The sequence below is a fragment of the Melanotaenia boesemani genome, chromosome 12 (genome assembly GCF_017639745.1).
Source record: "Melanotaenia boesemani isolate fMelBoe1 chromosome 12, fMelBoe1.pri, whole genome shotgun sequence".
Lineage (NCBI taxonomy): Eukaryota > Metazoa > Chordata > Actinopteri > Atheriniformes > Melanotaeniidae > Melanotaenia > Melanotaenia boesemani.
Window position 1 is genome coordinate 4,467,631 of NC_055693.1, and position 27,527 is coordinate 4,495,157.

The 27,527-nt window shown below is 39.3% G+C and overlaps 1 protein-coding gene across 1 annotated transcript in view; it reads left to right on the forward strand.

Annotated features, from left to right (window-relative positions):
* vwa8 (von Willebrand factor A domain containing 8) overlaps window positions 1–27,527 on the forward strand; it is an 89,605-nt gene that overhangs the window by 36,061 nt on the left and 26,017 nt on the right. Inside the window, exons 24-37 of the mRNA XM_042001539.1 lie at window positions 149–268; window positions 1,573–1,778; window positions 5,491–5,642; window positions 7,628–7,736; window positions 10,300–10,438; window positions 11,706–11,893; window positions 17,644–17,763; window positions 17,863–17,927; window positions 18,015–18,140; window positions 18,220–18,332; window positions 19,122–19,273; window positions 19,403–19,607; window positions 19,696–19,777; window positions 21,177–21,381. Coding sequence (XP_041857473.1) covers window positions 149–268; window positions 1,573–1,778; window positions 5,491–5,642; window positions 7,628–7,736; window positions 10,300–10,438; window positions 11,706–11,893; window positions 17,644–17,763; window positions 17,863–17,927; window positions 18,015–18,140; window positions 18,220–18,332; window positions 19,122–19,273; window positions 19,403–19,607; window positions 19,696–19,777; window positions 21,177–21,381 — 1,982 coding nt within the window. The remainder of the gene's footprint in view (window positions 1–148; window positions 269–1,572; window positions 1,779–5,490; window positions 5,643–7,627; window positions 7,737–10,299; window positions 10,439–11,705; window positions 11,894–17,643; window positions 17,764–17,862; window positions 17,928–18,014; window positions 18,141–18,219; window positions 18,333–19,121; window positions 19,274–19,402; window positions 19,608–19,695; window positions 19,778–21,176; window positions 21,382–27,527) is intronic.

The window sequence follows — 27,527 nt, forward strand, 5'->3', positions numbered from 1 at the left end:
CCTAAGATGTCCTAACTTTGGGTTTATAAAGCAATAAAGTCAGCCTGATAGATGTTTGTGAAAAATGTAAGAAGTACAAAGATGTATACTGAGAGATCCATCGTTGCATGCTTTGATCAAAGTACTGTAATTCTGCTTTCTCTTTAAGATCCACGTGAAGCTGAAGGGAGGCCCAACACCATAATGATGCACCCCGACTTTAGGATGATCGTCTTGGCTAACCGACCTGGTTTTCCATTCCTGGGCAATGACTTCTTTGGAGCATTAGGTAAACAAACATGTGCACAACCCAACAAGATTACTCATTTTCTCTTATGTGTAAAAGTAGCATTAAGAAAGGACATTAAGGGCGCATTCACACCAGGATCTTCTGGGGGGACTCAGTACGATAAGAAGGTGAATTAGAAACGTTTCTTTGCTTTGGTTTGCTTTGATACTGCACTTTACACAGGCGGACAAGGCTGTCTGAACAATATCACACAGTTACAACAACTACTCACCAGGGGGCGATATTCCCAAAACAACCACTGAAAAAGCAAGAAGAAGAAGAAAATCCACATCATCGATTGACCAGGCCTAAAAACTGCTTGTTTACCACAAGTAAACAATGAAGCAACACCAAGTCTGTGCTTCCTGGATTTTTAGTTTTTCTGCTTTACACATGAGCAGCAGGAGTAGTGGCGAGATATCCAAAATGTTGTGCTATGACATACTCTACGTCACTACCTCTCTTTGCTTCACAGATGGTCCGTTTACCTTCACGCTGTTAGCGTTGCTAGGACATCTAGTGGTAAATAAATTATTCACAATTGACAGTATTTTAACTTAATCAACTCCCAGCAATCCTGACGTTACAGCATCCTTATTTCGCATCTCTAATTACTTCCATATAGAAATCAGTTATGTTTTCCATTATAAAACATTTAAATGGTTCCTTACAAATACAGACTGAGGTGTGTTTTGGAGTTTGTTGGTGGAGGTTTATGGGTGTGTGTGTCCTGGCCAATCGGTGAGCTGGAGTTTCTTCTCCTTTCCAGCGATTTTTTTTTTCTTTTCTTTCTTCTTGATCAGTGCTTGTTTCGGGGAATATCGCCCCTAGTGAGTAGTCGTTGTAACTGCGTGGTGTTGTCCAGGTGGTTATGAGTCCCCCAAACTATCCTGGTGTGAAGATTGTTCTTTGTAATTGTTTTTTTCACATCCACTGAATACCAAATTCAAGTAGGGAGGTCATTTTTCCCAGCCAGGCTCAAACTGTGGAGCTTGCACCTTAGTGTCCATGGGGGCACCCCAAAGAGGATTTCTTTAGGAGGATTTTCTCACTAAAAACAGGAATTGTTTCAGCTAACTAGTCCAGTCAAAATTGCAGCAGCTGTTACATTTCTTACCTGTGGATCCTCCACACCAGCAGGTCCACATCTGCCCCTTCAGCTCACAGGAGGTGGCACAGGTTGAGTTGGATGTGGTTGTAGAAGGAACCATAACAACAAGAAAGCATGAGCACTTGTTTGTTCTTGTTGTATAAACCGTGGCATGTAGTATATTGTACATGGACAAATCTGTATCTTGTGACAGGTGATATTTTTAGCTGCCATGCCGTGGACAATCCGAAGCCTCAGGCAGAGCTGGCGATGCTGAAACAGTACGGCCCCGACGTCCCTGATGCTACTCTGCAGAAACTGGTGGCTGCCTTTGGAGAGCTGAGGTCCATGGCTGACCAGGGCACCATCTCGTACCCCTACTCTACTAGAGAGGTGGTCAACATTGTTAAACACCTCCAGGTAAGAGGATGCAAGGCAGTTTATTTGTGTAGCACATTTCATGTACAGGACAATTCACAGTGTTTTACATAAAACAAAGACATTACAGATATTTAGAATAGTAAAAGGCATCAACACATAATCACAATAAAATAATAAATTACATTAAAATGATTAAAAGCAAAATAAGTTAAAAAGTTAACATGCAGATTTCATGCATAGGTGCATGAGAAAAGAAATGTTTTTAACCTGGATTTAAAAATGTCTACATTTGGTAAAGTTTAATCTCCACTGGCAGTTTGTTCCATTTGTTTGCAGCATAACAGCTAAATGCTGCTTCTCCATGTTTAGTCTGGACTCTGGTCTGGACTAGTTGACCAGAGTCTTTGGATCTAAGATCCAAAGATGCATGCAGTACTTACCATTTAACAACATATCTAGTTTTTTCTTTTTATTAACCCAGGTTTTGCCTCAGACTAGTTTCCATTAATTATTTATGGGACCTCAATCCTGCACCTTTTTAATAATGCAGGAGAGTCCTCACAGCTCAGCTGTCTTAGGGGGAAGACGGTGTTCCCTGCCTCCCTCAGTCTTAACAATCACACATGAACACACTTCTTAAAATGTACTGTTACACAATAATGTGTTATGTGCAGCTTTAGGAAGAGGTTTTCACATTGGATGTTGGCCAGGTCATGCAAGATGCTACAAGAAAAGCCAATCAGGTTTTGCCTCTCAAATTATCATATATGCAGTTGTGTTGAAAAAAGAACGATTTCTGTGAGTTCAAAGGTTTTACTTGGCTTTATTAGGTTTTACAATTAGGTGAATACAATCTTAGATTAACAACAACATAACATATTATACTGAGTAAATAATTAAAAAGAGGAATGTAGAATCAGTTTGTGAAAAACTAATTACGTTCTCATGATCCAGCAGTATCTTTAGCAGCAGTAAGATGAAGTTATGGTCTCTATCACGTTTGTTCAGGGTTTTGGTCTACTCCTCTTTCCAATGTTGCTTCAGTTCATTGTGGTTTGCAGTGTTGGTTTCTGCACAGCTCTCTGAAGGTCCCGCCACAGCATTTCAGTCAGGTTTAGGTCTAGAAATGTTCATAAGCCATTCAGTGACTGCAAGGTTTCCAGGTCCTGTAGCCCAAATCATCATCCCTCCACCACCGTGCTTGACAGTCAGTATGGGGTGTTTGTGTTGATATGCTGTGTTTTGTGTTTTTTGTGCATTCTGACCAAACATCTCCACTTTGGTCTGGTTTGTCCAAAGGACATTGTTCCAAATGTTCTTTTTAGAGAGAAGAGTCTTTCTGCTGCAAGTCTTCCAAACAAGCCATACTTGTTTGGTTTTTTTCTAACTGTACGGTCCTGAACTTTAACATTTAACATGCTAACTGAAGTCTGGAGAGTCTGAGATGTAGCTTGTGGGCTTTTTACAGTTTTTCTAAGTATGATATAGTTTAATCTTTGGCTGAACTTTGTTTTAGTTTTCTCCCACACCTCTAATGCATTTTGGCTTAATTTCTGAGGTTCAGCAGCAAATGAAGCTCAATCCTGAACGCTACCTTTGCACTTTCACACGAGATGCAAAGAACAAATGTCACCTTGACAGATGCAAAATGTGAAAAGGCCCAGTGACACTGTAAAATGTCCAGTGTGTAGCTGATGGGTGTTTTTTTTACTTTCTCTGAGTATTGCGCCTTCTGTCTTTGGGCTAAACTTGCTAGGACGTTGAGCCCTGGGAATTTTGGCAGCTGTATTTACTGTTTTCCACTTGTAAATAGTGTTTTTCTCTGTAGAGTGATGGACTCCAGAATTTTTGGAGATGACCCTATAACCCCCTTATAAAGATTGATGGGCAGCAACAGTTGCTTCTCTAAGAGGATTTCTGGAGCTCACACTGATAAAATCTGTTTTATTTGATTGAATTTGATTTGATCAAGTAATTTGGATGTGAAAACTCTCAAATCAAAGCTGAGAGTCTTTTTGAACTGTTTACAAGGATTGTTACTGTTTATTTTCCAGCTTGTTTATGTGAATAGTTATACACACACTTGTTGTGTGCATCCAGTAGTCAGATGTGTCAGTTCATTCTACCATGTTATGATCTAACTTCCTTCAAAATTCATTCAATTCAAAGAAAAAGAAAGAATAACAAATGGAAATGGATTCAGAAGAAGAAGATGGACATTATAGCTTTCAAACTTGCATAAGTTTGGGTCATTAAATCGGCACACAAGCTCTTAGTTTTGATTTCCCCAGAGGCCACTGAAATCTGTCATCCTGATACCTGCAGGACTGGGACATAAAGAATAATTTAGTGACGGTCTAAATTTCTTCTTTTCAGGCCGTAGCTGATGTTGGCTGTAATTACTGTCTCACCTGTAGTCGTAATGACTCCTTTGTGGTAACAGGGAGCCTTAATCAATAATGTACAGTGCTCCAAACATTCAGCGGCAGCCTGTTGGGACGAGGCTGTTATTGATTCTGTAGAGGTTTATCGAACTGTGTAAGTGTTCTGTAATATATTGGTGTAAAGTGCAATTATGGTCTTAATAATGTTTCCCACTTCGTGGGTGTTGGGTGAGCTTATGAACTTAACTGTTTAGTTACGTTTATGGCCGCAGCTCTGTTTTTTTATTTGTCATTTTATCTGGTGTTATTTAATAATTAGCCCTGTTGCATTCATTTGGAGGTAATAATCATTAAATATCAAGTGTGAAAAACTGATTAATTTAATTAAATAAGATGATAATTGTATATTTAATCATTATTTTTTTGTTTATATTTTTTATTTTAACTTTATATAAGTTTCAGATAATGTTAGAAACGGCACTAATTTTCTAAATTTTCCCTTTTTTCCCCTTGTCATGACGAATGCAACACAGACCTTCAACACTTATGTGAGATAACAAGTTAAAATGTGGCTGTGGATGTTCTGAAAATCTCTTCTGTGTCCACACTGTGCTGAGACGTTTTCTGTAAAACATTATAGGATCTTGTGTAATTTAATTATGTGAGAAAAACTTGCTTATTTCCCGCAGAGTGAAAATTAAAAAGACCAACCTGCGTCTCTGCGTGCTCATCGTTTGCTATAGTTGTACTAAACGAGGAAAAAATTCTCCTGCTTATGTTCACTGGATTAGAGAGGCGGCGGGATTAGCTTTAGAACAAATGGTGGTCAAGCCTGATTGGTTTGTGTCTGTCTGTTTTATTATTTTTGCTTTTTTTGTTGTTCTTAGTTAGTATTGGTGCTTGGGTGGGTGGATGTGTATGTGGTTTTACCACCTAGATGGGGGGGTTGGGGTTACAACTTTTGTAAGAAATGCCTAATAATTAATGCCAATGTCTGATAATATGAAAAAAAAATTATAGACAAAGTTGAAAAAAAGTAACTGGAATAAATAAAAAGTGTAATTTTTAGGACCAATGTGAAAAAAAACAAGCAAAAAAACAAACAAACAAACAAAAAAAAACAGCCGTTAAAATGTTTTAGATTTAAGTTACCTTCACTGTGTCCTTCTGTGTCTTAGTTCAGATGTCCTTTGTTGAAGAAATGTAAGCAATATTAATCTTTTTCATCTCCTTTTCCCTTATAATTCCCCTGTTTTCTTCTCATCCCCTTTTTATTCCTCCCTCTGCTGTCTCTCCTTTTCTTGTTGTCTCTGTTCTTCTTTCCCTTTCCGCCTCTTTCTCCCAACTTCACATTACTTCGTCACCAGAAATTTCCCAGCGAGGGCTTGGCCAACGTGGTGAGGAACGTCTTTGACTTCGACTCGTACAACAAGGACATGCGAGACGTTCTGATCGAGGCGTTGCACAAGCACGGGATTCCCATCGGAGCCAAGCCCACCTCTGTCAAACTGGCAAAGGAGTAAGGCACCTGGAGCACTTGATGTTAGGGTCATACACACATGCTAACGGCACATCCAGACATAGACATAACATACAGCAGGATTGTGGATAAAAAGACAGCGTGTCAGAAAAGGCAAACATCATCTATTGCTGTAATGACCAGATGGACCAAATTACACCAAAATTCACTAACGGGTCAGATTTTCTGTTTTATCATACTTCACATCCTGTTACCAGAGTTTTGCTTATCATGTCTTCCAAGAAGACACGTTACTCAGAGGCAGTCTAGAAACGTCTTCATGTTCTCCGTAATATATGTTTGAAGGCCGTATTGCTTTTCTAATTTAACCTTTTGTCAGGGTTACAACTAGAAATCATTCATGAACAGTGTTGAAATATAAATATTTAAGTTCTCTAACCTCCTCTAATGAGCAGTTTTTAAACTCGGGTATCAAATTTATCACAAGTTTTAGATACTTCTCAACATTTCCATACACAAAACTGCCTAATTTGTTCCAGTTGGTCAGCTCTAGTGGTCTGATTAGGCCCCGCCCACCATCCTACTTTTGCTCAGCTGCAGGTCAGAATATAAGAAGTTGTTTCATTAGACACAAAATTAGGACACACCTCTTAGTTCAGGATGACTCATTATTTTTTATGTGTTTTCTGGGAAATAACACACTCATATCTTTAATTATACCCACAAAAATACTTTTATTTTAAAGTTTGTGGGGTCAAATGTGTAAAATCTATCAAAGAAAAGCACTTAAACACTGAATTTAATTTCACGTGAATAACAGTATGGAAACAACTTTATTTGAGGTCCGGCAGACTAGCATTTAACCTTAAATCCAAGTAAATATATAGGATTTTAGACACAAAAGTTAATAAAACTCATTTTTATTTATTTGACATGAAGCAGAATTTTAACAGGGTTGACTGTTGACTGATTCCTTGAGATTCCTGATACTGACCCATGTTGCCTTGATCCCTGTGATTGTTTTCAGACTGGATTACACTTCGAGGCTTCCATGAAGTCTATTTACTGCTATCTGTAGTGTTGAATAAATGAATGTTGACACCTTGCACATCATTTAACTATTTATCAAGAAGATAAAACTATTTTAACATCCAGTACACTGTCTCATTATGTACAGTTGTCTTTTAAATAAAGGAAAATATTTGTTTCCTCTGTCTCCTGTGGTTTTATTCTAGAATCTGACATTTATTAAGTAAAATCAGTATAATAAAAGTCAAAATGTTGAGACCAAACAGAACAGAAACAAGTATTTTCCTTGATCAAAACCAACATTAATTTATAGATTATCTGCTCTATTATGTCCTTGCTGACTTCATCCAAGTTTATTGGGTGTGTATTTAAGTGATTTAAAGCCCATCTTGAACAGTTTATATTAGACAAGATGGTTTCGCCACATCTTGTATACATAAAAAGCATTATTTTGTCTCTTGATGTCCAATTTTGGACATGGAAAACATGAAACAGCGTCTCTCCGGCTTGTTGCTCTTCTATTCATAGGCATATTTATGGTTAGGGGGACCTTTCCTTTAAACCCTCTTCCACTCTCCTTGGAATGTGTGTGCTTGCGGTCATGCTGCATTTTTCACCCCACCTGCAGTTAATAAGTCTGTGGCAGCAATCCAGCTGTGATTCATGAGAAAACCAGTAAACATATGGTCAGACACAACAGGCTGAGCTGGGACTTGAAATATTGTCCTGCAATATATTGGTTGGACCCTTTGTAGAGACTGTGGGATCAAATAAACTATTTTTTAAAATCCAACCCACATTAGAACGAAACTTTCACCTAAATTATTTTGAAAGCTATTTCAGCCCTTAAAGTCTTTATATTCATGTGGGAATTAAAATTTAATACTTAGATCTGTAATTTTTCTAAAAAATAAATAAATAAAAACAGAAGAGCAACTTGCATCTTATCTCAGGAAAAACACTGTTTCTAGGCCTTATCAGCTCATTGTTTCTAGGTTGCCCCTGCCGGAAGCCAGGATGACAGGACACTGGACCATAAACCAAGGCGTCAACGCTCGCCGCAAACTGCTCTGTCCCACTGAGACGCACCCCATACACATCAAGGTATACACACAAATGAAACACATTTTTAAAAACAGTACATATTGTACAACAATCTAAGCATATCTCATGTTTTTTTAAGTGAATAGAAGTTGTCAAAATGTAAGTTTGACCATCTTAAACCATTTTTATTTACCTTATTCTGCTTATATACTTTACACAGCTGTCTTCTTACAAGGTCAGGGTACTTTTAGCCCAAAAAGTCTGCAAAGAGCTCAGGGAGATAAAAGCAGAATGCAATGACTAGGAAATCATTTAGACCATTTATTCAATTTAAAATGTGCATATTCATTGGGTTAAAAATAAAAACACTCAGGGGAATGTCTCTACTAATTAGGTTAATTGTAAAGAGCTCAGAAACATGATTGGGTATAAAAAGATCCTTACAGAGATGGGAAAGGGTTTGCCACTCTGGAAATATGTGCACAGAGTTAAATCCTTTATTAATACTGTTTCTTATAATTTTCAGCTTGTAATACCATTAAATGATGCAGAAGTTTAAACGAATCTTGAGAATGAACATGAGCTCTGCAATTAAATGGCCCCAGTTCTGTGGTGGAAGTCCCTGCACGGACTCATAAACACTTGCAGCAGGGACGCCAAACAGAATCGCCTTTAAGAAATGAGAAAGGAACATGTATGAATAAAATAAGTATGTAAAATATATAAACTATAAACTCACCTGCCACTTTATTAAGTCCACCTTCCTAATACTGGGTTTATCTCCCTTTGGCCTCAGAACTGCCTTCATTCTTGGTGTCATAGATTCAGTGAGGAGGTTTTACTCCATATTAACATGACAGCATCACACAGTTGCTGCAGGTTTGTCGGCTGCATCCATGATGAGAATCTCCCGTTCCACCACATCCCAAAGCTGCTCTACTGGACTGAGATCTGGTGGCTGTGGAGGCCGTTGGAGTCCAGAGAACTCATCGTCATGTTCTAGAAAGCAGGTGGAGATAATCTGAGCTTTGTGACATGGTGCATTATCCTGCTGGAAGTAGCATCAGAAGATGCTCCACTGTGGTTATAAAGGGATGGACATGGTCAGCAACAATACTCAGGTAGGCTGTGCTGGTTAAACCAGGCCATGTTGGTACTAAGGGGCCCAAAGTGGGCCAAGAAAACATCCCCCCACCATTACACCAGCAGCAGCCTGAAGTGTTGATCCAAGGCAGGATGGATCCATGTTTTCATGATGTTTCCACCAAATTCTGATCCTACCATCTGAATGTGGAGCTGAAATGGAGACTCATCAGACCAGCAATGTTTCTCCATCTTCTATTGTCCAGTGTTGGTGAGTCTGTGTGAATTGTAGCCTCAGTTTCCTGTTCTTAGCTAACAGGAGGCACCCGGTGTGGTCTTCTGCTGCTGTAGCCCATCTGCTTCGAGACTGGATGTGTTGTGTGTTCAGAGAGGCTGTTCTGCAGACCTTGGTTGGAACCAGTGCTTATTGGACTTCCTGTTGTCTTTTTATCAACTCCAACCAGTTTGACCATTCTCCTCTGAACTCTGACATCAATCAGACATTCTGTTCCAGACAACTGCTGCTTGCTGGATATTTTCTCTTCTTCAGACCATTCTCTGGAAACCCTAGAGATGGTTGTGTGTGAAAATCCCAGTTTGAACTTCAGTAAGTCGTTCTTACCATGTCTACATGACTAAATGCATTGAGTCGCTGCCATGTGATTGGCTGATTTGATATTTGTGCTAGCAAGCAGTGGAACAGGTGGACTTAATAAAGTGACCAGTGAGTGTGCATGTAGGCTACACATATATCTGAGGTCTTGAGCCACTCATCATTTCTTCAGACCTTCAGAATACAGAACTGTTGCTCAAGACCTATTTAAAAGGAGACAAATATGGCTGTTTGGAAGTTAAATAATAAAACAAAAGAAATAGAGTTGGATCAGAACTATTACAAAATACTGCACATTACAGTAACTACAAAACACGGTTGTTACACATTTATATGTAACTTCACAGAGATATCGCACAATGTAATAAAAAACAAAAACAGATAAGGTATTATAAGAGGGGAACATCCTGCTTGTTATCAGCACACAATTTAAACCACAAATGACACAGATGACGTTAACGCTGAGCCCTATTTACAGGCTGTGCATCAGCTGAAAACATATTCTTCTGATAAGATCTTGTTTATTTCAGCAAGACAAAGCACATCCTGCACTTATCAATACAGCATGTGTAGTAAGAATAAAAGGCGATGGTGAACATGCCCCATTTCCCACCTATTTTTGAAACCTGTTTGTGGAATCAAATTCATAGTAAGCAGAATTTTTTTAACCCTTTTGTTTTAGTTTCGGCATGTGATGATTTGTCTTTGTGTTAAGTTACAGGATTAAGATGATTTGCTAATTATTGTGTGTCTTTTATTCACATGCCAAAGGAAACAGGGCTGTACCAGTGTGGTCAGCCAATCACAATGCCCTTTTTTGTACAAAAGATGACAAAGAACAAAGCGGGAAAAAAAGCACCTCTGTAGCATTAGATAAAGTGCAGTCATACAGACCTGCTGAGTGTGTGTGTGCTGCTATCACTGCAGGGCCCTGCATTTCTGCGTGTCCAGAGTTTTCCCTGCAACAGGCAGGAAAGCCGAGCTTTGAGCTTCAGCGAGGAGAAAACTCACTGGCAGATTCCCATGAATGAAGTGAACATCATCTGCGATGTCACCAGCACAGATGGTACTACACACTTTCTCTAACACACACACACAAACACAGACATGGCTAACATCCATCCAACCATTTTCTACACCTGCTTAATCCAATTCAGGATCACAGGGGGATAGATCCTATCCCAGCTGCTGCTGGACAGGTCACCACTTCATTACAGGGTCAACACAGACTCAAACAACCACTCTTTCTCACCCTCCATGTGGCTGTCATGCTTTTATACAGCCTCGGGTCTCTGTTCTCAGCTTTTCTGTTCATGTAGGAAACTAAAGGAAAGTGGCATTGCTCTTTGTATAAAAATGCTTTATCAATAAAGTTGGATTTGATTTAATGATTTGATTCAAAATATTGACTGTGTTAGAAAATGAACATTTAAAGGGTTAAAAATAATTTGAATGATTGCATAGTTTAGTTTTTGTTGGCTGCAGATGATCGAAAGATCCGAGCAAAGGTGAGAAATTTATTTTCTTAAATAGTTTTTTAGTGACCTACAAAGGTTAAGCAGAGGATCATAATATACCTGCGAATGCGAGGATGAAGCTTTCCAGCATAAGAATAAAAAAATTATCATTTACTTCACCTGCTGGTTGTTTTATTGTTGATATAGATTCAGTTTCAGAAGCTTTATTAATTCCAAAGGACAATTCATATGCAGAGCCGCTCATTAAAATAAAGAAATAATTACATGGTATATACAATAATAAAACACAGTCAGACAGCTGTCGGCCAGCAACATCACTCTACCAATAACGCAGTGATCAAATTGGTGCATGGCACACTCGTCACACCGAATGTGCCATAAGAGAAGATAAGATGGTTGTTGTCCACATTTTTGTTCTTTGAGTGGGGTAGCATAACAACGAGCAGACAGCAACTTAAGAGAACCTTCTGGACACCCCTGGGCTCCAGCAATCAGACCTTAACAACACCATGCACTTTGTCTTTCTCCTTAACAGGCAGCCCTTTAACCCAATATAAAAAGAAGAAGGTTAACAGCTCTTCAATGAAGCTCTGGTAGAAGTTACATAGAATGTTCTTTAAGACAACAAAGGTGTTGAGCTTTGGCTTTACCTTTTCTAAAATCTATTATCAATTTGCTGGTTTTAGTTACATTAAGAGGAAATTATTGGAGGTTAGACACTGCTGTGATCCAACTGGTTTTCCTGAACTTTATTTTAAAGTTTTAACTTGTTTAAAAGGTTCTTTGAGTAATTGAACACATTAACAACTGAATTTGCAGAACTGCTATGAGACGTGTCTGCTTGTGTTTTTACAGACACGCTGTACGTGGCCATGTGTAACCCGGTGTCCCTGTACTCCATGAAGGAGCGTGGGGAGACCATTCAGTGCATGGAGCTTTACGACGTCTTCCCCAGGACCATCAGCGGTGTTTGGCAGCCGTTTGTTACCATTGCTCCGCTTGGGAGTCCTCTGGATGGGCAGGTGGTGCTGCATGAGGAGCAGGTGTGCACACGATCATGTATACACACAGATAAACTCATATAACAGCAGTGAGACATTAGATCCAGTACATTTGGGTGAATGTGGAGTCATGGTGGAGCCAGTGAACAGGGTGTGGTGAGGAGTCAAACTCAGCTCAGGACTGGGGTGTTTTTTATTAAATTGTTTTATCAGCATTTGTCAGACTGTTGCTAAGTGCCGTTATAAAATAGTGTGAAAGCAGTGGAGAAATTCCCACACCAGGAAAGGAACTGTGATGTTTCTAGTTTCAACCCTCAAAAATTCACTCATTTATTTCCTTTGTAATTATTTGTGTAACAACATTAACCCTTTAAAATCCTGCCGTTTTTGCCTAAAATGTATCTTCATGCATAAAAGACTTGTTGTGTACAAACTAATTCACTGAGCTATTTTCACTGGATCCTTACTGATGTAACAGGAGCGTTTTTGCAATAATAATAATAATAATGAATTAGATTTATAAAGTGCTTTTCAAGGCACCCAAAGCAGTTTGCATTGCATCCATTATTCATTCACTCCTCATTCATACCTGGTGATGGTAAGCTGATAGCCTCAGCAGCCCTGGGACAGACAGAGGATAATATGGCCGCCAATCCACGCCAACGGCCTCTCCAACCACCACCAACATTTATACAAATTCATATACCAGCGATGCCGACTCTGGAGGTAGGGAGGATGAAGTGTCTTGCCCAAGGACACAATGACAGATTGACTGAGGGAGTGAGAATTGGGCCAACCTTCCAGTCATTGGACGACCCGCTCTACCACCGGAGCCACTGCTGCCCCAATGTTGCAGCATCATTTGCTACTGGAGTACAGTATGGCTTCCAAGGCAAACTGCATTTGCAACTGGTTTGAAATAAGTGTTTACTGAATGTTAGGTTATGACTGTTGCCTGGAATGGTATGCATCATTCACACCTCAAGAATCTTTGCTTTCCAGTGGTGTTCAACATGTGTAGGTACTTGAAAGGGAGACTGAGTAATTTCAGCTGCTCTGCAGTTTCTGTGCTGCAGGCCGGACAGTTTAGCAGCAGATTGTTTTTAAGTGGTAATTTTGCTAATATAAAAACATCTTGCCTGAGAACTGTTGTCTGAATAGGAGCATATATTGCTTTAAAATCACAATATACCCCAATCAGCCATAACGTTGCTGAGTGTTTCTCCTCCATGCTGTAAAACATCTCTAATTGTTGTTGTGGACAGAATGTCTGCAGGGACATGGAGTACCTGGTTTTTGGGCGTTAGCTATAGATCCTTTAGGCCCTGTAGGCTGCGGAGTCTTTGTGGGTTTGTCATATGTCAACATATTCTCATTAGATTTGCATTTGTGGTGTTTGTTTTAACATCTCACACTCTTTTGCTTTTGAGTTTTTACTAAGTCAGTTTTGCAGGATGTACTCCTGTCCAGCTGGGGGACACTGTTACTGTCGCCATGAGACTGGAGGGAGTGCTGCATTCTAAGCAGATTATTATAAGACTTTTTGAAATCCGCAGTGAGGAAAACAAATTTGACTACGAAAATGGAAAAAGTTGTAAAATGTAGAATATGAGTTTTTCATGGTTTCTGAGCCTAATGAATTCTGACCACTGCAGCAGGTTCCTGTCTGTGTGACGTTATCTGAACTAGCAGGACTCAGGTCTCCTCCAAAAAGTCAGCAACACTAATGGACCAACAGAAATAACAAAGTTGTCTAAGAAATTAGGAAAAGTTGCCATAGGTAGCTCTAAAAAAATGACAACGCTGCCTCTGTTTTTGTTGAAGCATAACAAACATGGAGAAGCGTTGGAGAGCAGCCTCTACCAAACTCACTCACCGCAAGTGTTGCAGCTTGAGCCGTAGGCTGTTCTGTGGAAAAAATGTATGTCCCATGTTGACAAAACTACTTGCAGGAGAGACATACTAAAGAAAAATAGAATTATTTAAAAAAAAAAGAAAAAAAAAAAGGATATTTATGGTTGAGCAGCCGGCTCATAAACTACAGCTCCTCATTGCTCCTCATTGCAGCTGCCACAGGTTTGAATCCCAGCCTGCAAGTCACCCAATGAGTCTCTAACCCCTTTAATGTCCAGCAGCTGTGTCATAAAGAGCCAAAATAATATCAATAAGAAAAATAAATTTTCCTATTACTGTCTTGAGATTTTATTCAGCCACCACAAGATAAGAAACATCCCCCCTGGAAAACACAAGATTACATAGTAAAACACAGAATACAGGGGAAAAAAAGATTTCATAGGGCCCTATTTGTAGTATTATTGATTAGGGAGTACCTTATTTATGGAAGCTGGCAGTCAGAACACTCTTAACTTGGAGAATCTGAAGCTAAGGGAAAGGAATCATGAATCGGGATCATGGGGGAATTTTAAAAAAAAAAAAACAACTCAAACCTCAAAACTCTCTTAGTAGTTCAATCAGGAATGATCGTGTAATGTTTTACATTGTGTCATTTAAAACATTTCTTTGTTTTCATGACCTCTGTCTGAGTAGCTTTTAGTTTGGCTCATCTGTCAGAGTTTGTTTCTGATTCTCCAAACTGAGAGCGCTCTAACCCAAACCCTGACAAAAACACACTTAAAAAACAAAACATGCCTTCAGTGATGATGCCGTGTGCACTGAGGGATGGGGGATGCATCCCTCATGGTCTCTTGTTTAGCCTGGAGAACGCAGTGTTCATGGTTTCCTGGAAGAAACTCAGAATTGTCAGACCACAGGACAGTTTTCCCAGTTCTCCCACTTAAAACTCTGTGATGCCTGCAAGAAAATGCATAATACAAAAGAACTGAAAAGGAAATGTGTTTCTAAAGTACTTTCTGTGTTATTTATAACACGGTGGCACTCTCACACTGTCAGATTTCAGAACGTTCCTTCTATCTGAAATCCTTGTTTAGCAGTATGACAATTACACAACTATTTTCCTTTCTCAGAAGACAGCCACAGATTCTTCACAGATTAAAATAGCTACGCACAAGTCTGTTCTTAAAATGGTTGGTGGTTGGCGGTTGTTTGCTGTGGAACATCTATCACCCCATAAGACCCTGGCCTGTGCTAGCGGAGTGTGAGACAAGAACAATGCATGTTCGCATTCTCCCCAACCAGAACACTTGCACAGCTGGTGCATATTAGGCAAGAGGAGGACTTCTAAAAATACTGTAGTGATGGATCATGTTTCGGCCGTCTAAAAATGAAGAGGCCCAGACAACATGAAGTTCATTCACAGGTCATCGGCCTTCCAGGGACACCATCACACACACGTCCAAGTGGCAGCTTATAGGGAATTCACACATCATTCAGGCATGCACAGATGTTAAAATGCTCCATTAAAGGACATGCAACAACAGCCCCAAACATGCAATAACATATAGATATATCTCTCTATTTATATATAGAATATATAATATATGCAAGCATGCATTAGCATGCAGGAAATACATATGTGCTTTCACATGCACACAGCTCTGTAAAGGCAGCATGTGTTCAGAATCAGGAAATGGGGTTTGCCCTCTCTGTGTAGCTTAGCTAGTCCTCAGTGCAGCAGTGTGTGTGTGTGTGTGTGTGTGTGAGTGTGTCAGCAATGGAAGCCCATAAGGAAGCCACTAGTGTCAAGTAGAGTAGAGTAGCCGAGGCCAGCTCCCCTGTGGCTCTTTCTCATCAGCCTCAATTGAAGATGAATCCTTGTGCGTCACAAAGTCTTTTGCACAGTTGATCCAAAACACACACAGAAATATCCCACACTCCCATCCAGACAATATGTCTGAATCGAATTAACTCAGAGTGCCTTCTTATTAGTTGGATTTCACAGCAAATCTGTACTGGGATGCAGCGACTGGGAGAAGAGCGCCCTCTGCTGGCTTTGACATAGGAACAAAATAGTTACTTAAAATGGTCCATGCTTAACTTGACATAGTCCATCAAGTAATAAATTAAGATACCTAGTTTTGGCCTTTTAAAAAGAAGCAGTTCTGCATGTTGTTCCTAGCATCTCTGAGAACATCCCACAGGTTTTCCACTTGGTCAGTCCTGCTCAGTGTTTGACTGCCTTTGTGTAGCTGATGGTGCTTTCAGTTGCAACTTTTATAAGAGGAAGTTTTGGTCAGTAACTTGTGTAAAGCTCCTAAAGACTGACTTCAGCATTTTACATTTTACAACAGCTAACACAAAACCTGGAGGCAGCTGCATTTTCCACCTTTTATCCTTCAAATGCACTTAGGCCAAAATTTATTTCAGATTCTGACTTTTAACTTCTGAAGTTCATCATATACAGTGTAATTTCATGATTCTGCTGCTCGGTCTCCAGGAAAAACACTCTTGCTTAGAAATCACAACAGCCAGGTAAGCTAAGTTAAAAATAAAGACAGATGTAAAACAGGAAGATAAGGCATTTAGACACTGTACTTAAACTTAAATACCTTCATATGGAACATAGGCAACAAAAAGAGAAAATTGGGACATATTTTCCTGGATGCTGAGGCCCATCTGCTGCAGGTCCCTGTGTTGTCAGTCAGGTTGACATAGATGTGTTGCATAATAAGTAAACATCTGAAGTGCCTGAAATGTTTGCACAGTTTTGTGCAGTGCAATGTCTGTTCAAATTAAACATCGTACTGCTTAGCCCTTTTTTTTTTTTTTTTTATTGTAACAGCCTGGCTCATGGTTGCTGACAAAAACAGGAACAAACAGCAAAAGCCAATTTAAAAGTAATTTGTTAAATAAAAAATAACCAAACTTGTCAAGTGTGTATCAGTAAAATCAATCAATTACAGATGTATGAGTGGACATGGCGTCAAGTGTTGTTAACAAAACTAAAAAGAAGCCAAGTACTATCGTTACGATACCATTAGTTTATGGTACTTTTTCGTTGATACCGATATCGGTACTTCTGTGTCCTTAAGGGAAAATTATGATTGTACAGTGTGCATTATTGCAGGGGAAGTATGAAATATAAATCAACTCAAGAACATTCAGTACTTAAAAGAAATGTTTTTTTTTTAACAATAATTATTCTAATTAGTAAATTAAACAAAAATTAGATAAATATTTTTTAAATTGTAAAATAATTAAACTAGAGAATCAAAGGTCATAGGTATCAATCAAAGGTATTAAATGAAAAAAAAATAGTTTGAATAGAAATATGACAAATATAATAAAACATTATGTAAAACCTGTATAAAACCAGGAAAATATCAAAACAAAACCATCACTAAGAAAAGCATCCTCATTAACACTTCTGATAGGCTGCTATGATCATGTAACACAGAAGGAATAGACTGTGTTTGGGCTTCACATGAAATTATATTGCCTTAAACTCTTGGTGAAAACAAATCTCATCTTTTGTTGTAGTAGTATGGTGTCTCCATACACTAAAAAATCAAATCCAATATTTTGACTGGCTGATATCGAAGTATTGACTCCAGAGTATTGATCTCCTCATCCCTAGTCCTGAGGCGCCAGGTGCTCCACATCTGCATGAATGATGCTAGTTAGCCAATTACAAATCAGTTACTGCAACAGCTAAAAAATAAGACACCAGTACCACAGCAGAGAGAAAAGCCGTCAAAATATCAAATTAAAGATAAACTGTAGCTTTGAATAAGTTGATGCAATTTATTTTTTCATCAAAATCTAAAGCCGTGATACTTTTTGTTGGTGTTGGAATATTATGTAATACAGCATCTTGTTTTGATTTGAGTTTTTCTGCAGTTCTTATTGCTCTGTGTTCTTCATCTTACTGCCAGAGTAATACGGTGCTCCATGTGGACATGGTGACCGGCGCCGTGCGGAGGCTCATGTTGTCTCCAGACAGTGATCAGACTCGCTCCAGAGCTCCAAACTGGTGGAGCAGTAAGGAGCAACAGGTCAGCATTCTTCAGTTGTCCCAGACTACAGTTTGAGAGTTGAAGGATTCCTTCTGAATGTTTGGAGTCAGTGTATTTGTGTGTTTTGATTGGATGCAGGGAGGAAACAAGATGTGTCGTGACTTTGCTCACAAAAACTGGCTTCTCTTCTACAAGGAGGACGGGTAAGCGGCTACGGTCTAAACTAGATTATCCAGAATGCTGATGAAAAGGACAGTGGGGGTCACTGATCTCTCTGTGTGCATGTGCAGCAATCAGCTGGAGGTGCTGGATGTGCTGGAGGGCCGGGTTCATTCCATCTCCCTCCCCATCAACCTGAAATCGGTCTTCCTGGTTGCAGAGGACCGCTGGCTGCTGCTGGAAAGCAACACCAACAAGTAAGAAACCAGTTTCAAGTTTCATCAAGGCTCTTTGAAAAGAGTTATAGAGTCATGTGATGTATGTTTGGTTTTATAGGAAGTTCCTGCTGACGAAGCCCATGCACATGGCCTCTGAAGACTCTGGAGTTTGTCAGCTTCACAGCATCAGCGAGGACTCGGTCAGCTCTGGACATGGAGTCAGCAGCTCAGGTATGTACTGCGTTAGTTACTGTCAAAGTATGAAATCCAGCATTCTGTAGCAGAACTTAAACAATCTGTTTACCTTGAGAGTGATCAGTATAACACAATATTAAAGTGAATATATGAAATTTCCACAACAATACCTAGGCCCTTTATAGAAACATAGACAGCAACATATATATATAATAACACACCGCTCTGGGGCAGCTGTGGCTTAGGAGAAGAACGGTCATCTGTCAGTTGGTGGTTCGATCCCGGATTCCCCAGACTACATGTCAAAGCATCTTAGAACAAGATATTAAACACTCCACATTGCCTTATATGTGCTTACTGGTGTGTGAATGTGTGTAAGATGGAAACACTTCATAGATAATGTCTCAGAATAATGTGACTTTTAGTGTAAAAGCACACTGAGTGGTCAAAATTACCGCCGACTCTACATAGAAAAGTAGAACTTGGTCTTAGCTCCGTCTCTGCTGTGCTAGAGCTCTGCTTCCTCTGCCCTTTTTGCCCAAATTGCAGAGGCGGGAATCATGAACCTGCAGGGGACCTTCTCGCTTTACCTTCTTCAAATCAAGTGATGGATGCACATTCTCTATCGGCTTCTTATTAGTTTATAATTTGGTGATTAAATAAATGAGCTCCTAATCGTTGGATCTGCATCGATGCATCTGATAAAGCAGAGTTTTTTTTTCTGAATCGCTCACATGATCAGACTTAGTTTTTGTTGTTGTTTTTCTTTCTCCTTATTCAATAACCTCTCACTGTGTCTGTCCCTGTTTGCTCCCACCAACACAGCTGAGGTGTCCGTACCACAGATGCTATCAAGTGAGCAGCTACCCAATGAGAACCTCAGCGCTGCTCTAGGCCAAAAGATTGTTTCTCCAAACCGTCTGCTGGCCAACACCAGCTTCTTTGCACAGATCATTGTGGGCTTCCCAGACCTCATGGTGAGATTATAAGTGGAAATGGGGAAAGTTCATCATGTAATAGGAAAGCTGCTTCACGGTAGTCTTGTAACAAGAAGAACGTATGAGCTATTTTCAGGTTAGTAGACGTCTGTGTTTTTTCTCCATCAGTCCCCTAACGAGGTGTACAGCTTTAAAAGACCTGTTGACCTGTCAGAGATGAAGAGCAGTGAAAGTGGGGCTCATACATTCTTCAGAGGTGGCCTTCGAAACAGCACAGCCAAACGGGATAATTGCATTAGTCTGCTCTCAGCCAATCAGGTGGTCCGAGCCATTCCACCCAGCAAAGTGCCAATGAAAGAGATCTATCCTAAAGGTCAGAGTTCAGATCATGTGGATGCTAATAAATGTGAATATGAATAAATGTGAATAATTTATAAAGCCCTGCTTTCTTTGTCACACAGATGTCACACCTCCAATGACAGCAGCGTACCTGGAGGTGACAGATCTGACCTCCAAAAAGCTCAAATATATTCCTGTGCCCAGGTAATCAGAGCACACCTGCTTTCTGACTAGATCAGTCTGCAAAACCTGAATTCTCTACCACCACCTTGTGGTAAAAGAGAGAATTACATAAAAAAAAAAATCTGATCTTTACATTTTTTACAAAATTATTATTTAAGCAATGAATTAAATTAAATATTAGTACCAATAACATTTTAAAGTACAAATTAATTTTGTATGTATATATTATATAAATGAATATAAGCCATGTTATTAATAATCATGCCTATTGAGGAAATCTTGAATAAATTGTATTATATTTTATAATTGTCTTATACATTGTTGGAAAGCCTGTTTAGTCTTCTTTACAACAATGTATAACTTCAAGGATGATGTTTCTGTGGAATGAGCAACACAGCTAAATACATGGGTAGTACCCCAAAAATGTGCCAAAACTGAAATGTTGTGCTGTTGGTAGTCACTCTTGCTTTCAGATTGAAATGCTGCCAAGGTGTGTGTCAGTCACAGGTGTATGACTGAAACCTGAGTGGCACCAATGGCAATCCCATATCTTAAGAGTCTGGGCTTAAATTTCAGCCTCCAGGATGACAACACTCTCCCCCACAGAGCCCAGATCATCACAGACAACTGCCAGAATTTCACATGACCAGTCAACCTAACGGAATTCTTGTGGGATCAGTTTGGTTGCGCTGGTTGACCTTCAGCAACTCCTGGTCGAGGAGTGAGATGCCGTTCCACAGCTAAATGTGACCAGAGTGGTGATTGTGGAGCTATGGGATCGCCACCAGAATCTCACTTCAATAAATCTGTCTATCACTTTGGTGCCAGTCATGTGATTGACACACACCTGGCACCACTTCAGCCTCAAAACAAGAAAGAATACCAGCAGGAGAATATTGCAGGGGATTTTGGCACATTTTTGGGGGGAACTACCCCCACGTTTAGCTGTATTGCTCATCCACAGAAGAATCATCCTTACAAGTAATACCTCGTTGTAAAGGCGATTAATTGGGCTTCCCAACAATATGTAATGTAACACAACTGGTATTATTAGGGGAGAAATAATCTACTCAGCACAAATTTCTTAACTTTTTCTGTTAAGTATATAACTCTACCATAGGAAATATATGTTTCCTCAGAAACATATATTTATAAATATATTTATATTTGTAATATATTTATATAAATGAAAATAAAAGATATGTGTGTCAAGTTTATTGAAGTATTTATTTTAATTATAACTCCAACTGAGAAAAAAGTTTGGTCAGTATTAAAAAAATAATGAATATACATACTTTTTGCTTTTTTATAGTCTGCACTTTCTATTAAGTAGAATAAAAATGGACCTAAATGGTATTCTGTAATGATAATGCTTGAGGTTTCCTAATGTTTTGTTTCCCTGCATGTTTGTGGTTGACAGGTCAATGACTGTGTCGCCCTACACCAGCTGGCTGTCCAAGGTGTCAGAGAGTGACGTGCTCATAGCTGCTCTTGGTTCTGGAAGCGTGGTCTCGGTAGATATGGGCGGGTATGTCCGAGTCTGGGAGACAGGATTAGACACCCTGCAGCGGTCGCTGATGGAGTGGAGGAACATGATTGGGACTGAGGATGGCAGACCCATACAGGTAATATCATGTAATATGATGAAAAAAAGAAATGGCAGCCTGCAGTTTCCCAAAGCACCACTGAGGGGCGGTACTATCTTAAAAATAACAGCTACAAGCTGAGCGTCAGCTTGATGTCTTTCTGCAAACTTTCCTTAATCTTGCAGAATATAGCATCTACCAGAACATTCCCGATTTTATGACAAGCAGAATGTTTTCAGCCCCAGAATCAGTGGGCGAGCATTAATGAATGAGTCTTGTTGCTGATGATGCAAGAGGTTTGACCCTCAGCGTGGGTCAGAACATTCGGACCATTTGCACTGAGCCAGCATTGTTGAGGTGCCCACATGTGCACACAGACGCATTCTTCAGATAATGTAGCCTTGCAGACGCAGGATGCATTATCTGTAGATCCATATCGTACAGAGGAAAGAAGGAGGAAGAAAGAGAAGACCCAACATGACCTGGAATGATGATATCAAGGAGACATATTATTAAATAAATGTTTTCTCTCATCATCCCAACATAAAATGACATATGGGCAGTTATAATTGTAATAAAGATGCACAAACAATCATGAGACTGTCAGGAGTTCTTTTTAGTGAAATCATAATCATTAATAGAAACAGTCCATTACACCTGCACACCTGCAAAGCAAACAGGGCCTCTTGCTGGCCTACATTCCTCAGTCGTCAGATCACCTTGGGGCACCTTGAGTCCACTGTAGGTCAGACGTAGACAAACTCTGTTTCATGTTAGCTTTCTGCAAAACAGTAGCTCTACTGTAATTAAACATACCGCCTAAAAGTCTGTGTGTGTGTGTCTGTTACTTCACCAAACTGCCCCCACAAGTCAAGTCTGTATGAGTTTGTTTTTATGAAACACTTATAGAATACAACAGCTAAAATAGGGGATGAAAACAGGATTCTTTCCTCTCACTTTTTAACATTTGATTAATATGCATGATTAGCAAAGGTCATGTCTTCTCATGACCTTTATGATACTCCAGCTCCACACACAGACATTTCTAGAAAGTTCAGTGTGACATCGCACAATTACAGCGCTGTACACACACACATGCCTTGAAGACATCAGTCATCATCTGTCTTTACACACAGTGTTCTTGGTGCTCTTGGTGCCAAGTATGTGCCTGCGGGTTATTTCAGCGATCCACTCACTCAATCTGACATTTAACTGTATGTTATGGTTGTTTTTATACCTGTATGTCAGGGTGTGTGTTTTCTTTTTTTATTCTATTGCTGGTTGGCCACCTGCCACTATTCCCCTCCTTGCTCTTGCCCTGCTAAAGCTAGCTTTTCAGCTTTACTCATATACATGTATGCACACGCTTGCTCCTTCAAAGTTCAGCATTGTGCAACAGACAACATCTACTGCATGTTACTGTCCCCAGCCCCTCTTAAAGGAAATGTATACTGCCCTTTTTTTCATTACTTGAAACAATTTCCTGGGGTCTTAGTGAAATGTCTGTGTCATACCTTGGTCAAAATACCATAGAGGTAAAGTATAACAGTTCCTTTTTTAACCCTGTCTTTACGCCTCTGTTCATAGCAACTGGTTTTAGCAGCACAGTGAACACTGGTCTCTCTCCTGCAGGATTTGCCCTATTGCAGATCAGTCACACAGTTTTTAGTTACCATGCAAACATACATTTGGACTCAAATTATACTCAGTAACCCTTGAAGCACATTGTTGCTGTATAGCATTGTATGCAGTAAATTCAGTGTTTTAATCCATTCCACTGGTTTCCCCAAGGCAATAACTTTTCATTAATTGGCTTGTACAAACAGTTTATGTTATTATTATGACTGGACTAATGTGGAATTGCTTTAATTGGAACATACTGAATTGGCTTGAATTGATTTCTGTGAAGTGCCTTGAGATGACTTTGTTGAGAACTGGTGCTGGTGCAAGCCAAATTAATAACCTGAGAGGTCACACTGAACTGATAAATTTGCTTCCTTTTAGACCACCTAGATGGTGCTGATCCCTCTGCAGCAATATTCTGTGCCATTGAGCCTCAAAAACTATGTAAAGAAGTATTATATAAGTATTATATAATATATAAATATTATATAAGTATTATTTTGGTCATGTAAGTTCAAATTACTTTAAAGTATCTGCACACACAACATATGAAATAACCATAAAGTTAAACAAAAGAAAAAAAAAACGATTGTTTCAGATTGAGGCATTGGCACCCTCATGTTGACATGTTCAAACGTACACAGGCATGTATTTATGCTCAAACACACACACACTGACATGCATTTAGGGTCACACAGGGGCACTCAGAAGTGGACTAAAGCACATGTGTGACTTCACACACTCTCAGCATCACTCCTAAATCACTCTGTCTTTGGGCGTCTAAAGGGAGATTTAGAAATTTACGAGGCTATTAATCCTACAAGACCAGGCGTGGACCACAGATGAGAGAGAGACAGAGTCAGTGTGTGAAGAAAGAAAAGAAAGACGTGAGGGAAGGGTTAAGACATCGATTCCCACAGTCATAAAACTGAGATTTTCTCCATTGTGCCACCCTTCCCTCTCCCGTCCTTCATCAGTTTCTGATTTTAGTTTTGTTTTTTGTTCTTTTGTTTTCCAGGTACCAATCTTAGCTTATACTTAGCACTGAGACAAGTAGTAAAGCTGATAATAACCTGAGAAAGAAACCGTCTGAATTAAGATAATTACACATTAACACTAGTTAGCCTTTCCTATTTAAAGTAAAACGTGGCCCACTGCAATTAAATTGCATTAAATTTAACCTACAGTAAAGAAACTACTGAACAACTTTCAAGAGATCAGGTTTTTCCATCGATGAAGCGCTTTAACAGCTTGGGTGGAAAAGAAATTCCCTGGTTCAATCCAACGTACAAAATATCCAGAACTTCATGGTAAAGCAGCTGTTTCTAGTCTTTGGACTTTGTATAAGCCAACTTGGAGAAAGGCATTTAATGGAGCTTCCATGAGGTGTAGAAACACCCAATCCTTAGTCAATATGTAAGTGTTAAAACACAATCTGCATTCTCCAAGGCTCCTCTTGGCAGAGTAAATTTGTTCAGCACAATACGGGTTAACAACAAACTATCTGCAGTCTAAATTAGCTCATCTGTAAAGTCTTTATCAGTTGTTGGTGATTTTTTTAGCTACAGTGCGACACCAGCTTCAAATTTTTGCTGCTGGTTCCTTCTATTTCCAAAATTTACCAATTCCTCTGGTCACTTATCTGCTAACATAACTTGTATCTAGATGATACCCAGCTGTCATACCACCTTCAATAAAAACCCACAAACACTAAATGATTGACCAACCAGGTGACTGATTGGCCAACTATCAGTCACAATGCAAAAAAAAGTCTTTTTATGAGCGTTTGTTCATTTGTGACAATGTTGAATCTATTTCCAAGTTATGTCACTTTCCTATTAACAGCATAGTAAAAATCGAGCTCAGTTTAACTAAATATGCTACCCGACTCTTAGGACCAGACATCCAGCTCCACAACTACAGCAAGTGTTCAGTAAGCCAAAAAGGACACACCCCCCCACAACTCATTTATCTCCACTGGCTACCCATTGCTGACCTAATCCAATTTGAACCAATAAAGATGCCAACAAAGTCATTTCTGCATTTTTAGACAGACTACCCATTGAACGTGCCGGTGCTTTGCAGAAGACAGACACAGGACCGACTATAATCATCTGTAATCACTCTAAAATTAATTAAATAAAAGCCCAAATCAATGTAAATATATCCTTTTTTTATTTTATTTTATTTTAGTATTTTAATTTTATTTTAATTTTTTTTTATTGTATTTAATTTCATTTTATTTGATCACTCACTCACCTTTTCTGTTCATTTATTCATGTATTCATTTACTTTTTATTATTTTACATATTCCTTATCCTCCCAGCTTTTTTAGCTTTTAGTTAAATCTAATAGTTCTGCTCTCTGGATCTGTTCCCCGACATTCACATTGGACACACAAACCATCCCCATCCTGCAGCTGCGGTGCATTAATGCCTGGTGAATCTTTCACATCCTGAGTGGGAACCTGAATCGACGTTAAAAGCCCCTCAGAGCTCAAAATGGACACGCTCGACACCATCATTCATCATATCTTCTTTAACCCAGAATTAGAGCATTAGTCACATTTTTACTGGTTTTGACAAGAACAGAAAGAGTCCATTACCAGCATGATGACAAGGTCAGGTGTTATTCTGTCACCAGCCTAACAGTTTCATCTATATACAGTGTGATGACAATGGTGGATTATTAAAACTAGACAGTGTTTTAGAATTCTGCTTGCTCAGTTAACTTTCTGATGGTTAAATTTTTGAAATAGAGACTTCACAGAGCAGCCACTGTTTGTTCAGATGATTAGGTGATTGTTTATCGAGTGATCATAGTCACATCATAAACACATCTTGCTAGTACAACTGAGTATTTGAAGCCATATTCCTGCAATTGTCTTCATTTCCCAGCATGAAACAGGCATGCGTTCAGCCAAGCGCATGTTCTGTTTCTCTGTTCTTGCTGTATGTGGTGTGTGAGTCATGCTTGGACACATTTGCATCTGAGTGTAACCAGATAGTCACATGGCTGAGGTGAGCTGCTGAAGGTGATCTGCAGCAATGCAAGTGACTCAAACTTTTGACCCTTTACCTAACCACAGAACTATGGGACCAGGGTTTCTCTGGTTACTGAGCTTAACACTGGCTCTTCCAGGACACACACTTCCTGTGGATCCTTACTAAAAAGGGAGTAATTTGAGGTCTCTGTAGCTACACAGAAACAAGTCTGTTTATTTATATAGCACTAAATTATCACAGAAGTCCGATTCAGTCCAATTCAGTTCAGTTATGAACTACATAATTCAATTTAGTCCAGTGCATTATAATTATATAGATCTAATCATAAGTACACATTTCCCAAAAGATCTCTAGATAAAAATAGATTGCATCAACTCTGTGGTTCAGTTCTGACCCTGTATTGAGCATAAATGGGACTGCAGGTGACAGTGAAGATGAAACACTTCAGCAGAAACCAGATTCAGGAAATGCAACCATCTTCTTCAAGTATAGCTGAATGTCATCTGTATAGCAATAGAAATTCATGCCATGCTATGATTAATAATACTCATTCATTCATTTTCTATACTACTTCATTCAGGGCTGCAGAGGGCTTGAGCATATCCCAGCAATTAGCATGCAAGAGGCGGAGTACACCCTGGACAGGTCGCTAGTCTATTGCAGGGCTGTTTAATAATATTATTAATATAATACTGTAAGGCAGTCCGTGACTAAAGGCAGCTTCACTCTGAGCAATTTCAGCCATCATGTTAGTTGACTGCAAGTCAAACTGTGCAGAAGGCCTCTGATCATTCTGGGTATGACTTCATGCCTGATGTAAGCAGTGAATAATACCTGCTGAATCTGAATCAGATTTTAAGCGTCATTCAATGTAAAGTAGGTAAAAGGAGATGATGGACTGCTGTGTGTATTAATACTGCTGTGCTACTGACTGAAAACTTATTTGGTTTCCATTCACACACAGCTTAGTTTTGGTTTTACTTAAACAGCACCAGAGCCAAACTGACCAACACATAATTCCATCCTATGTTGAAAACAGAGTGTATGTCATAACATTAGACACAGCAGGATGGTCATTTTAAAAGATCCTGAAGTTCTGACACACTCAAACAGATATTTGTCTCTGGTTATCACTTGTTACACAGCCATGTCACTGGTGGTCTTTGAACCTTTCACTGTGTAATCTAAGCCACAATCAGACATCCCCACAATTCATTCACATTGGTCATCTTTTATCTGAAATAGACTAAATTTGCCAATGTTCAACAGGGTTTGCTATCTAAAGGATTCATCGTTTAAAAGAACAAACTGGAATCTATCAGAAAAATAGGACTTTAACTAGTTTGATGTGGTTTACTTAATTCCATTAAGATAATCAAGCTATTGTAATGTACACTTACCAGCCACCTTATCGGGTCCACCTGTTCAACTGCTTGTTAACAGAAATATCTAATCAGCCAATCACATGGCAGCAACTCAACACATTTAGTCATGTAGACATGGTGAAGACTTGAAGCAGATGGGCTACAGCAGCAGAAGACACACCGGGTGCCTCCT